An 11,458-nucleotide genomic window follows, 5' to 3' on the forward strand; every position below is an offset into this window, starting at 1 on the left:
GCGCACGCACATCCCAAAGTAGCCCGCTCGGACTTCAAGCTCGGCGGATCCTTTCAGACCATTCAATGTGTCAAGCAACACATCATGACCTTCAGTAGTGCGTTTCGAAGTCGAGTTCGTATACGATAAACCGAGGACGTAGATGTTTGTCATGGTCGAATAGCTTGCGCACCCAGCCAGAGATATTGCTATGGATACAGTAAGTATGATACTAATCCACGAACTTCAGATCAGTAGCTTACAATTCAGTATAATCACGACAGTCAGCAGAATCATCAACATATGATGATAGCCGAAGAACGGAATTAGTCCTGTTGACATGGTCAGTTTAGACATAGAACTATATTTTAAATTGACTGACTTTGAAAAGACACTGCAAAGCGTAGGTTCGCCATCGCTACCTAGGTACCTCGGTATTCAAGAATCACGCGCTTAGAGCTGATCCACAACACGCATCTGAAGTATGGAATATCTGGCTTTCAAGCTGATATTACTTCTTTCATACAGTATATGCGGATGTGCAGGTTCCAATTGTTGTGGTGTAAATTTCCTTGCGGGAAGTGCGGCTCTCGACTGGTTTTTAAGCCGCCCCGCAGACGTTTTGGCGTATGTGTGATACGTCGCATGCATGTAGCTGCACGCACACTGCACGACTGTGCCACCAGGCGCTTACCTCGATACTGGACAGCCCGACTGTCACCGGGCTTACCTCCGGCCTCACATCAGTGATACAACCACAAACTCAACCTGCATCCATGCAGAACGCCGACCTGTACTTCTTCAGCCGCACCTGAAACTAACAGCTACGAACCACGATACAACAATGGGCATACAACATCTTTCTCATTGATGCGCGGAAACGCAGAACACAAACCCTGGACACATTAGCGAGCGCCAAACAAGAAAATTGCAGGGGTCAACGTTGCCTTGCCGGTGAACACGAGCGTGGGTCGTAGGCGCAGAGATGGAGGACGACCAACAAGCAACATGTGGTCATGAAAGGAGTGGGGAGGACAGTGTATACAGTCCCAAAGATTCACCGGGTTACACGCGAGACGATGGGCCAGCATTTGAGGATTTGCAGCAGGACAATGGCCAAAATGACGCTCACCCACGAGCAGACTACAAGACCAAGGACGGATCGATTGATGATTGCAGTTCTGGACACTCTAGAACTCCAAGTGCAGATTACCGCGGTATGATCTTGACGAGTTCCACACCATCTCTCATCCTTCAACAACAGGCAAGACCCCGCACATCACTAGATGATCTACAGACCCGCCACCCCAGACGATTACCGTCAGAGTGCCGGACGACCAGCGCAAGCGCAATCGCTCTACCCTCATCTCGTTCCTCTTCAATAGATCAGCCGTCCATCCGAGATCTATGTCGGACTAGCGAACCCAAGTCCGTGGAACAATCAATAGTGCGACCAGAACGGGCAGCTTCTTCTGGGGGGATGCGCGAACGTGGGAGAGCAAAGTTTCGAGCAGATGCAGTCTCCGAAGAAGAAGCGATAAAAAGAGAAGAATCTCCGAAAGTGAAGGACAGAAACGCGAGGGATCGATTACAGCAATCGCGTTCACCAGAGCGTGAACCAATCAGGCAGCGACCCGGAGGCGATGCACCGCGACGACCAGAGCTGAGCAAGCTCTGGAAAGCAGTCTTAATAGCATTGGAGTCAAGCGGGAAACTCCGACAAAAACCAAAGCAGCAACAACAGGAGGTGCAACAGGCGACAAACAACAATGAGGCAGAGATCTATCGCATGGGTCTGCTCACATCGGCCAACCGCTTTTCGAATCTACACCATGCTAGTGCCGTAACTACACGGCACATTTGGAGTTCAAACATCATGTTATATGATATACTTGAGACACAGCAGCCTAGTGCCTCTGCTCTCCAAGCTCTCTGGCCTGATGCACACTCGCGTTCGGCACCGACATATGAGGACTTTCGGAATACGTTGAGGCGTACTCCAGCTCGGTGTCATCTAAGAATGATCTTTGTGGAAGATTTAAATCCTTCATTGATTGATTACCTGGGTGCCACCTTCCAAATTCCACCAGGTGTGTTCGAAAAACATTTGGATGGGTCCGGCTTTGCAGGCGAATCACTCGATGACAAGAAGCCAGCGCGGTGGCTGAATCACTCCTCTAGTCCTGATTGTTCTTCGCTGACCTGGTTCCGGCCTGTAATTCCTTTACTTCCTGTGGCTTCAAACTTCCGCAGTCAGCTGCTCAGCAATCTACGTCCGAATGTCAATTGCATGCTTGAAGGCTGTGGGAAGGTTCATAAGTTGCAAACAACTGCTAATATCTTGCGTCGCAACGTGAAATTGTGCCCAAGTCCCGGCGCTTATGTAAAGGGCTCTGACACCGAGTACCCTATTGCATGGGAAGAGAGGGTAACAATATTTACAAGGCGGATTGACGGCTGTAAATTTGGTATGCGAAGGGAATTTCCCAAATGACTCCAAAGCTAGTTGCAAATATTCTGACGATGCCAGCTATTGTGCTACTAGATCCGCTGCCCTTCACTAGGGTTGGGTGGAGTACCGATCAAGACCAGCAGAAGGATGTCGCTCGTTCCAAACTCAAGATAGTACGTGACAATGCTCCGAACACGGAGGAACCTCAGAGCCATCGTATTGAGAGCTGGGCTGCGCAACAACGCCCTCTCTCTACTGCAGCTGCGCATTCAGAATCGGCAAGATCTTCGCTCGCATCACATGTAAATGTTGCAGTGGATGATCCGCTACCACATGCTGGTTTACCCGATACCCATCCCTGTAAGTATTAGCATTCTCTGGAGCATACATGTTTCCGCAACGACGCACAGAGAGCGTATGAGAGACTTCCAATTCGTACCTCTCACGTGAATCTTGTTGGCAATCAGTCGTTCCACAGAAGCATCGACTTTCAGATCGCACATGTAGACGTCAGGAAACTTTCCCAGTTGATTCACCCAGAAAGACTAACAGTTTGTTAGTCGCCCCAGCAAAAAAGCCCGCGGGTGTAACATTTCTGCACTCATCGGCGGAAGCTAAGATGAGCCGTGCACATGTCACGGGCGCTACAATTGACGCTGTAGGAGCGATATCATCAACTCGACAGCGGAATACGAGATTCGCCATCGAACGGAAGTCAAGCCGGAACCGCAAAAGTGGCATCTCACCGACTAGAACCACACACAACACAGCAGACAAAATCGATTTGAATCGGGCAAGGAGTAACCATTCCGAGTACCGAGCCCACGATTATGACCGGGTAATTCCATATTATCCTATCAAAGCTGGATCCTCATCTTCCGCGATGCTTGGCGACACGTTTACCACGCTTGATATGCCATCGCACATCGAACGCCTCCATATACCTTTCTCCGTAATAGGCGAGTTTCAAGCTGCTTTGCAGCCGACAGGAAAAGGCAAGGAAACGATACACGGTAAGCGTCTCTGTACGATTCGCATGAAAGACATACACTGACCTCGTGATCCTCCTATTAGATCCACTCCAGATACTGTTCAGAATTATTCACGATGATTGTCATAATCTGACCGATGTCATACGCGATTCATTGCATTGCATACGCCAAGACACGCTGGATGAAGATGTCATGCAACAGCGGGTTACATACTGGAGAAAGCTGCTTCATCGCTTCAATTCTAGCCTTGCGGATGTGGACCAGCAACTGCGGTCCTTGATACACTTTCAGAACGATAAGGAACTTTTCTACCTTGGCGGCAATCAACGAACCGAATTACCATCGGAAAGACTCGCAAGAGACACGAGTCAAACCTTAGGGAACTGTCTCAATCTCGTCGAGAGATCTTCCACAGCATTGCTTACCGAAATGCAAATAGTTGACAGCCGACGAAGCATCGCGGAAGCTGAGAGCGTGTCCAAACTCACCGAGCTAGCATTCGTCTTTATTCCGCTGTCCTTTGTCGCAAGCCTGTTCAGTATGCAAGTCAAGGAACTGAGCGACGGAGTGCCACTTTACGTCTTCACGCTCGCTGCCATAGCCACTGTCTTTGTAGCTTACGCTATGCGCCTCAGTATTCGCAGCTCCCGCCTCATCGAATATAAGACCCAGATCTTAAGCCAAATTCACGCTGAATCGCACGTCCCGCACAATCAGCCAATACCAACACGCATAGTTTTAGGATGGTTGCACAACACTATCAGCAGGTTTCTATCGGGAACATCTACGAAGGTCTTCGCTGTTGTCTTCCCGTTTGTGCTCGTGGGAGCGCTCATAGCTACTCTTCTTAGCCCTATCGTACTGCTTTGGCTACGTGGGATTGACAGAGGCTTTACCATTGTGATAACCCTTCTTTTAGTCTCTTCGAACGCGATACTTCTCATCCCACTCGCGAAATTTGGGTACCGATCGCTTGGCACTAGTCCGATGAACATGATCCGTGACATTCGAAGGTGGCGTAGAGAGAGTCAAAAGAGAAGAGCCAAGTCAAAGAAAAAAAGAAGATATCCAGATCCAGAAGCTCAAGCTCGGTCAGGAGTTAGTGGTAGTAGCGAGCGCGTCAGAGAGCACGGTTCCAGATCTTCGGAAAACAACTTGAGCCATGCTACCAGTAGAGCGTGAGACTCATCTGCTACTAGTTCATGATAGATATGCGGGCTGTGGAACCCAGTCTACGATCGATAGCCCATCACTCAACGAGAAACGTTCCATAAACATACAACTCATCCCTTGTCCTCCATCTTCCTGCTACGAATATCTTTTCACCCTCCCAGACGTGCACACCCAGCTCCTTCAGACCACTCTTGTCCATCACACGCCGACTCGCCGGGTTCTCAGAGTTGACAATAGCTCGTAGAAATACTTTGTCGTATGGCTCCCAGAAAGACCTTTCTTTTTTGCAAGCATCGATGAGTGCTTTTACAGCACTTGTTGCGTGACCCTTACCCCAAGCAGAGGGTAGATAGCTATAACCAAGTTCGACGGTGAGACATTCCGGTTCGAATGAGGAAGGAGGCAGAATGTCAGATCTCAAAGTGAGGCTCCGATCGCCGAGAGATTTTACACCGATATGGCCAATGAAGCGAGTTGGAATTGAGTCTTTGTCTGCGCCCTCATGTCCGGGAGACAAGAGCAACTCGTGTACGGCATAGGATACTCGGTAAGACTTGGTTTCGCCTTCGCTGACCGTGACTGGCAGGGCGTATTTGGTGAATCTTTCGGTGTCTTCCAGGGTCTTGGCGATCCCGTCAATGCTGATTGGAATTAGTTCAGTCCCGGTGTACATGATGCACGGTATATGGTTGGCTGATAAGAGAAGACGGGACGACCTACCTCCAAAATGCGGCCTTCTCGTCACTGCGTAGTTGGTGTAGCCACTCGAATTCTTGGCTTCCTATCTCTGCTGCCATGATCCGCGTCAATTTTAGCTGCGGTGTGAAGATTGTGTGATCCATGGTTGTCAAATGCTGTGAGAGTAGGTTTCTAGTTCTCACAGGGCCTTCCTTATCAACCTTTATATTACTCTCTGGTCAGCCTCTGAAGGCTGATATACATCGGAATAGACTAGTCGAAAGGTCCAATCGGCATTCCTTAAGCTCGGTAATCACTAGATATGGCTTAGCGTAAGACCTCAGCTGTCCACGACTGGTTTAGTTATTCCGATGCTTCGTGACTCTTATTTCTGTACACCTCTGGAACGAAGGCCTTGTTCCAGGCCCCAATGAGAATCGGCCGCGCGGGGTGCTGACACCCAACTGAAGATATCTTTATCGCGGCTGTTCCGGGATCACACCCAGACGTGCGAATCAGACGGCTTTGCGCCTCGACACCAAACTTCATGAAGCTAGGAACGGTATGCTCACTGTATGTGCCAGCCTACAAACATGCAACGATGAGTCAGTCGCTGACATGATCGGCTTTGCTCACTGTCAAGCTTGACGCGACCATGCCGTGGCTACATGCAGAACCCCGTACAGTATAGAGCGCCTTATTCTAAGATATGTCTTGACAGCGGTGGGTATATCCCGTACTCGATCATTCACTTGGTATCAGATGCTCGAATTCAGGATCAGTGCAGTCATTTTGTATGCTTGCCTCTTCGCCGTCGATGAAGCCTTGGACGTGTCGTGTGCTGCTGGCTTCCAAGGTTTGGTCGCGGTCTCGTCGTTTTGCTCCTGCCTCGCTGCCTCGTGTATGGCGCAATTGGGACAGTCTCAGATGAATTCAAGGTAACAGGACATGTGTCTAATAGTTGGTCACCAAATGATATGATGGAACGTGAAAGTCATTGATGCAAGAAGACGGCAAAGGTGTGGGATTCTAGCGCCACTCATGTCTTGGCATTCCCGAATCGCCGACCGAACTTTTGGCACTGTCGCGACGAACACCTACATCCGCATCAGCACCAATGGCACACCCACGATCGCTACTAGCTCCTCTGAGCAGACTCACTATATCATCCTTTGCCGCCTCGAGATCAGAAGTCCCGCGCTTCGCTTCAATACCGCACCAGACGATACGATGCGCAACCACAAAAGCCCAACCCAAGAAAAAGAAGAAGGCGCGAAACACGTTCTTGCAACATGACTTGAAGAAGGCAGAGAAGTTCTCGCTTATAGATGCAATGCAGTACGTTTTGTTTGGATTATGCACAAGGAAGTGGGAAGATCGAGGGCTGACGGAGGAACAGATATATCCGCGCCTTTGAAGTAGGCCGCAACCCGTCTTCCTCCAAATACGAACTACATGTCCGCCTACGCACACTCAAGAACGGACCCGTCATACGAAACCGATTACGACTCCCGCACCCTGTCAAGACTGACATACGAATTTGCGTCATCGCCGCCCCCGATTCGAAACCCGCTGCTGAAGCACGAGCAGCTGGTGCTACGCTTGTAGGCGAAGACGAGGTTTTCAACCAGATTAAAGAGGGGAAGATCGATTTCGAGCGGTGTATCTGCCACATTGATAGTCTGCAAAAGATGAACAAGGCGGGGTTGGGAAGGCTGCTAGGTCCCAAAGGCTTGATGCCGAGCACAAAAGCAGGAACGGTCGTTACGAACGTGGGCGTTACTGTCCGAAATATGACTGGTGGTAGCGAGTATCGAGAACGCCTGGGTGTGATTCGTATGGCAGTTGGACAACTAGGATTCACGCCAGAAGAGATGCAGAACAACATCAAGGGATTCATGGATGCGATAAAGAAGGAAATGGCGCAAATGAGCGATCGTATCACCAAGGAGATTCACGAAGTGGTGCTTAGCTCGACGAACGCACCCGGTTTCACGTTGAGCGGGGACTTTAAAGGACCGGACTCGATATCACCAAAGGAGTTGAGTGGGCCTTTGTAAATGTAGCTTTCTGGGGTGTATGAACAATGTACCATACCGAACGCCGTCGCTATGCTGGACAATGTCTTCTCTTATGGTGACTTGAGTGTTTTGAGGACCTTGACTGCCTCAGCAGATTCCTCCATGTCCGCGTATATCTTCATAATTTTCATCACGCGACCAGCGTCAGACTTAATAGCAGTCTTGGCCTGCTGCAGTGCAGTACTCAGGTCCATCAACAACGTACTCCGCACCTTTGCTATTCTGGCCGCCTGGGCTACCACGAATGGATGCTCGCCCAGCTCTTTCTGCAATCCCAGCACCAACCGGTAGTGCACGACATTCCGCCTCAACTTGGCGACCGACACGCCGTAACCCTCTTCTTCCTCGTCTTCATCTTCCTCGTCCTCGCTATCCGAGACCTCTTCTCCGAGGATGATCGTCTCGTGCCCCGCCGTCTCAATCAAAAGTTCAGCCTCCAATTCTTTGAGTCTAGCGTCGTAGTCGACCAGCCGCCTCCCCAAGTCAATCTTGGCCCTAACGTCTCTCCTCTCTTGTAGCAGCTCCCCGACTTCTTCTTCTCTCTTCCCCACCACACCGGCCAGGCCGTCAACTTCCTTCCTGAAGCCCAGCAGTCCTACTCGCACCTCTTCTACCTTTTCTTCGCCGCCGTGTAGACTGTTTCCCAAATTGAGGAAGTCTTGGTAGTTGCTGTTGACGAGGTCTAACAGCTCCTTTGAGAGAAGCTGCGATCGCGACCGCAATTCTGAACGCAGGTCTTCGAGGGTTTGGTGTCGGTTGTGGAGCGTAGAGAGATATGTTGCCGGTGAGAAGTTTGGCGCTAAGAAGTCTGATCGGCGGAGGGGCGTCGCGAAGGGGAGGGTGGAGAGGTTGTCTTCGTCGTCATTATCGTTGTCGCTGGATGCGGAACGCGAGTCGTCGCCGAACTGGAGGACGCGGGTCAGTCGCAAACTCGCGTCATCTTGCGCACGATAAGGAAAGGCTCTTGGGATTACGCACGTAGAAGCGACTCATAGTTGTTGTCTCAGCTCCATGTAGAGGGTCCTGCGAGAGGCTGTGTGTGTGTTGCCAGAAGTCCAAATAGAGCTATCGATAAGGTTGCAGCTTCGGAAATGAACCGAGGCCTCGGAACTCGACACGCATCTCATGGTTTGTAATGCACGCCATCTAGCGGCGTGGGGCAAAGCAAAGCGAAGACGTCAGTCGCCTTGCCTCCAGTAGCATTTACCCTTGATTCTGTATCTGAGTGCCCCCAGAATCTCAATACTACCAATTCGAACCTTTCTTCCACAGCATAGTGTGCACGGCCAAGAGACGTCATAGTATACCAGACGATGCCACCGCAACCTGCGCTTCCCGAGCCAGCGCATCCAGAAGTAGATTCGATGCTGAGCCGTCGATTCGGAAAGGAGGTTGCCAACTACTTCTCTGGTACCTAGATAACCCACCTATACCCCTTCTGCAACCCGTTCCTGACATGATTATGCAGGCTCCCCACTCAATCGCGTGGGCTTCCTGCGTCCCGACCACCAATTCCTCTCCTCGGCACTCAATCATCCCAGCACAACCTTCTTGCTATTCAACAAACTCGAGCCCCTTACAAAATCTGGGTCGGAGCTCGCCCGCTGCACCTTTGCCGACGTAAAACCCCTCATCGGCGAGAACCCGTTCGAGAAGTCGGAGGAAGAAGTCATTGCGCAGTACAACTCGAGCTTGTACGTTCCGCAGATAATCTTCTTGGGCCTGGACGAGCGGAAAGATGGATTCAAGTACAAGGAGCATTACAAAGGACAACCCTGGTTCGCCGTCGATGTCACACCCAAGGATAGTGTGAAGGAGAAGGCAGAGGAACTGCTGGAGCGAATGACAAGCACGGGCTTGGAGTTTAGTAAGGGTAGAATGAACCTGAGTCTGCAGGCTGAGGAAGGTGCGTTACCGTTGATCCATCTTGACTAGTCTCTGGGAACCTTGTCTGACACTCTACAGCGGCCATCTATGCGGAAGCCCGGCATCTCCTCGATTGGAACGAACGGAACCCTTTCTGCGCTTCTTGCGGCTACAAGACTCTCTCAGTCAACGCCGGTTTCAAGCGTACTTGCCCGCCCAAGGACATCGCGTCCGAAGTCAACCAAGGCGAACGCCCACCCTGCGCGACGCGAACCGGTATTTCGAATCTGTGCTTTCCTAGAACCGACCCCACAGTCATCATGGCGGTCGTATCTGCCGATGGTACAAAGATTCTACTAGGACGCCAGAAGCGCTGGCCTGCCCACTTCTACTCCACACTAGCTGGTTTCCTCGAACCCGCTGAGAGTGTCGAAGAAGCCGTACGTCGCGAAGTCTGGGAAGAATCTGGTATCCATCTCGGTCGCGTTGTTATCCACAGCACTCAGCCATGGCCTTACCCTGCCAATCTCATGATTGGCGCAATTGGGCAGGCCATTCCAGATGGAGAAACGATTCACCTCGGACATGACGCTGAGCTGGAGGACGCGAAATGGTTCACAGCAGACGAAATCAGAGAGGCGCTTCGCATTGGTACTAGTGGACTTGGAGATGACGCTGGGCCAGAGTACAAGGAGGGTGGACTGAGATTGCCGCCGAAGACTGCCATTGCAAATCAACTGATAACGGCTGTAGCTAATGGATTTGCAAGCGGGAGCCCCATGATTTAGATGTCCACGCTCAGCTATAGATAGACGTTCTAGAGGGTACGTTTTGTACAGTGTAGTTGTAGTACAATATAGAGGGGATAATCACGCAGACGCGTGTTATGTTGAACATTCATGTTATTGCATCATGTATATGTTTCTGGTCTTCTACTCCAGTACGATGTATCGGCGCAACCGCTCGGGTATCGCATCATACAGCTTCTTCTGCTCCAGCCACTTCTTCGAGAAGAGGCGATCAGCATATCTGTATGCACCATCACACAGTAAAGTGACGACAGTTGATCCCTTGCCCATCTTCTCTGCCACCTCCTTGGCTGCCACGACGTTGAGGCACGAACTTGCGCCTAGGTATAGACCCTCCTCGTCCAGACATCTGTATACCATCTCAATGGTCTTCTCGTCGCTAATGTGTACTGAGCCGTCCAAAAGGTCAATATCAGGTTTCAGGTTCTCTGTTACGCGACCCTGGCCAATGCCCTCGGTTATCGAACCACCAGCTCGTTCCTGAAGCTTGCCGCCACTCTGTATGTAAGAGTGCAGTACCGAACCTGGAGGGTCAGCTAGGAAGCTCTTGACCCTTCCGCCACTCTTCTCCTTTAGGTACCGCGTCACGCCCGCAAGCGAGCCTCCAGTGCCGGTAGCGCAGGTAAAAGCGTCAAGCTTTCCACCTGTCTGATGCCAGATCTCAGGTCCGGTAGTCTCAATATGCGCCTGCCTGTTCGCCACATTGTCAAACTGATTCGTCCAAACCGCGTTCTCTAATCTATCCGCATGTCGCTTGGCCTGATGGTTGTAGTTCTCCGGATTGTCAAACGCCACCGCTGGTACCGGGTATACCTCCGCACCGAGTAAGCGCAACAAATCAATCTTTCCCTGCGATTGCGTGTTGGGCATGTAGATTACCAATCGGTATCCTTTTGAGCGACAGACGTGTGCAAGACCAATACCAGTGTTTCCGGCGGTGCCTTCGATGACTGTACCGCCAGGCTTCAAGAGGCTCTGGCGCTCAGCGTTTTCGACGACGAAGAGGGCGGCGCGGTCCTTGACGGAGCCACCGGGATTTTGGAATTCGGCCTTTCCGAGGACGTTGCAGCCGGTCTCTTCGGAGAGGCGCTTGAGACGGATGAGAGGAGTTTTACCGATCGCTGTACCGACGGGTCAGTATAGATTCTCTGGGTATGCTTGTCAAGTACGGTACCATCCAGGAAACCCCGCTGTCCAATGCCTTGGGCTTGCGAAATGTTGATGGCGGTTTGTTGTGCAGCCTCTATCTGGCTGAGGCTTTCAGCATTCCGCCATGCCGTAGCGGCGAAACTCCGCGCTGCTGTCCTGAACATTGTTGCTTTACAGAAAGAGGCAAACAAGTCAGCATGGGAAAGTTGGAGTACTAAAGATTCACGATGATGCCATTCGGCTGATCGGCGAATCAACGCGCTCTCGCCCGATGTCGCA

The 11,458-nt window shown here is 51.1% G+C and overlaps 5 protein-coding genes across 5 annotated transcripts; 2 read left to right on the forward strand and 3 right to left on the reverse strand.

Moving 5' to 3' along the window:
* Nucleotides 1–4,672: 4,672 nt before the first annotated feature.
* J4E85_000030 (uncharacterized protein) lies at nucleotides 4,673–5,393 on the reverse strand (the record flags this gene model as incomplete). Its single annotated transcript, XM_051464324.1, has 2 exons — nucleotides 4,673–5,237; nucleotides 5,317–5,393. 2 exons carry the CDS (start codon nucleotides 5,391–5,393, stop codon nucleotides 4,673–4,675), a joined length of 642 nt encoding a protein of 213 aa, XP_051330845.1.
* A 998-nt stretch (nucleotides 5,394–6,391) lies between these two features.
* Nucleotides 6,392–7,334, forward strand: J4E85_000031 (uncharacterized protein; the record flags this gene model as incomplete). Its single annotated transcript, XM_051464325.1, has 2 exons — nucleotides 6,392–6,612; nucleotides 6,674–7,334. 2 exons carry the CDS (start codon nucleotides 6,392–6,394, stop codon nucleotides 7,332–7,334), a joined length of 882 nt encoding a protein of 293 aa, XP_051330846.1.
* Nucleotides 7,335–7,405: 71 nt separating this feature from the next.
* On the reverse strand, nucleotides 7,406–8,348 carry J4E85_000032 (uncharacterized protein; the record flags this gene model as incomplete). Its single annotated transcript, XM_051464326.1, has 2 exons — nucleotides 7,406–8,260; nucleotides 8,334–8,348. 2 exons carry the CDS (start codon nucleotides 8,346–8,348, stop codon nucleotides 7,406–7,408), a joined length of 870 nt encoding a protein of 289 aa, XP_051330847.1.
* A 320-nt stretch (nucleotides 8,349–8,668) lies between these two features.
* On the forward strand, nucleotides 8,669–10,009 carry J4E85_000033 (uncharacterized protein; the record flags this gene model as incomplete). Its single annotated transcript, XM_051464327.1, has 3 exons — nucleotides 8,669–8,765; nucleotides 8,824–9,261; nucleotides 9,321–10,009. The coding sequence occupies 3 exons, from the start codon at nucleotides 8,669–8,671 to the stop codon at nucleotides 10,007–10,009; spliced, it is 1,224 nt and encodes a 407-aa protein (XP_051330848.1).
* A 144-nt stretch (nucleotides 10,010–10,153) lies between these two features.
* CYS17 (Cysteine synthase 1) lies at nucleotides 10,154–11,343 on the reverse strand (the record flags this gene model as incomplete). The annotated part of the gene is made up of 2 exons (XM_051464328.1): nucleotides 10,154–11,151; nucleotides 11,205–11,343. The coding sequence occupies 2 exons, from the start codon at nucleotides 11,341–11,343 to the stop codon at nucleotides 10,154–10,156; spliced, it is 1,137 nt and encodes a 378-aa protein (XP_051330849.1).
* Between the last annotated feature and the right edge of the window lie 115 nt (nucleotides 11,344–11,458).

The sequence above is a fragment of the Alternaria conjuncta genome, assembly GCF_024043145.1.
Source record: "Alternaria conjuncta strain BMP 0040 chromosome Unknown scaffold_1, whole genome shotgun sequence".
In the NCBI taxonomy this organism is placed as follows: domain Eukaryota; kingdom Fungi; phylum Ascomycota; class Dothideomycetes; order Pleosporales; family Pleosporaceae; genus Alternaria; species Alternaria conjuncta.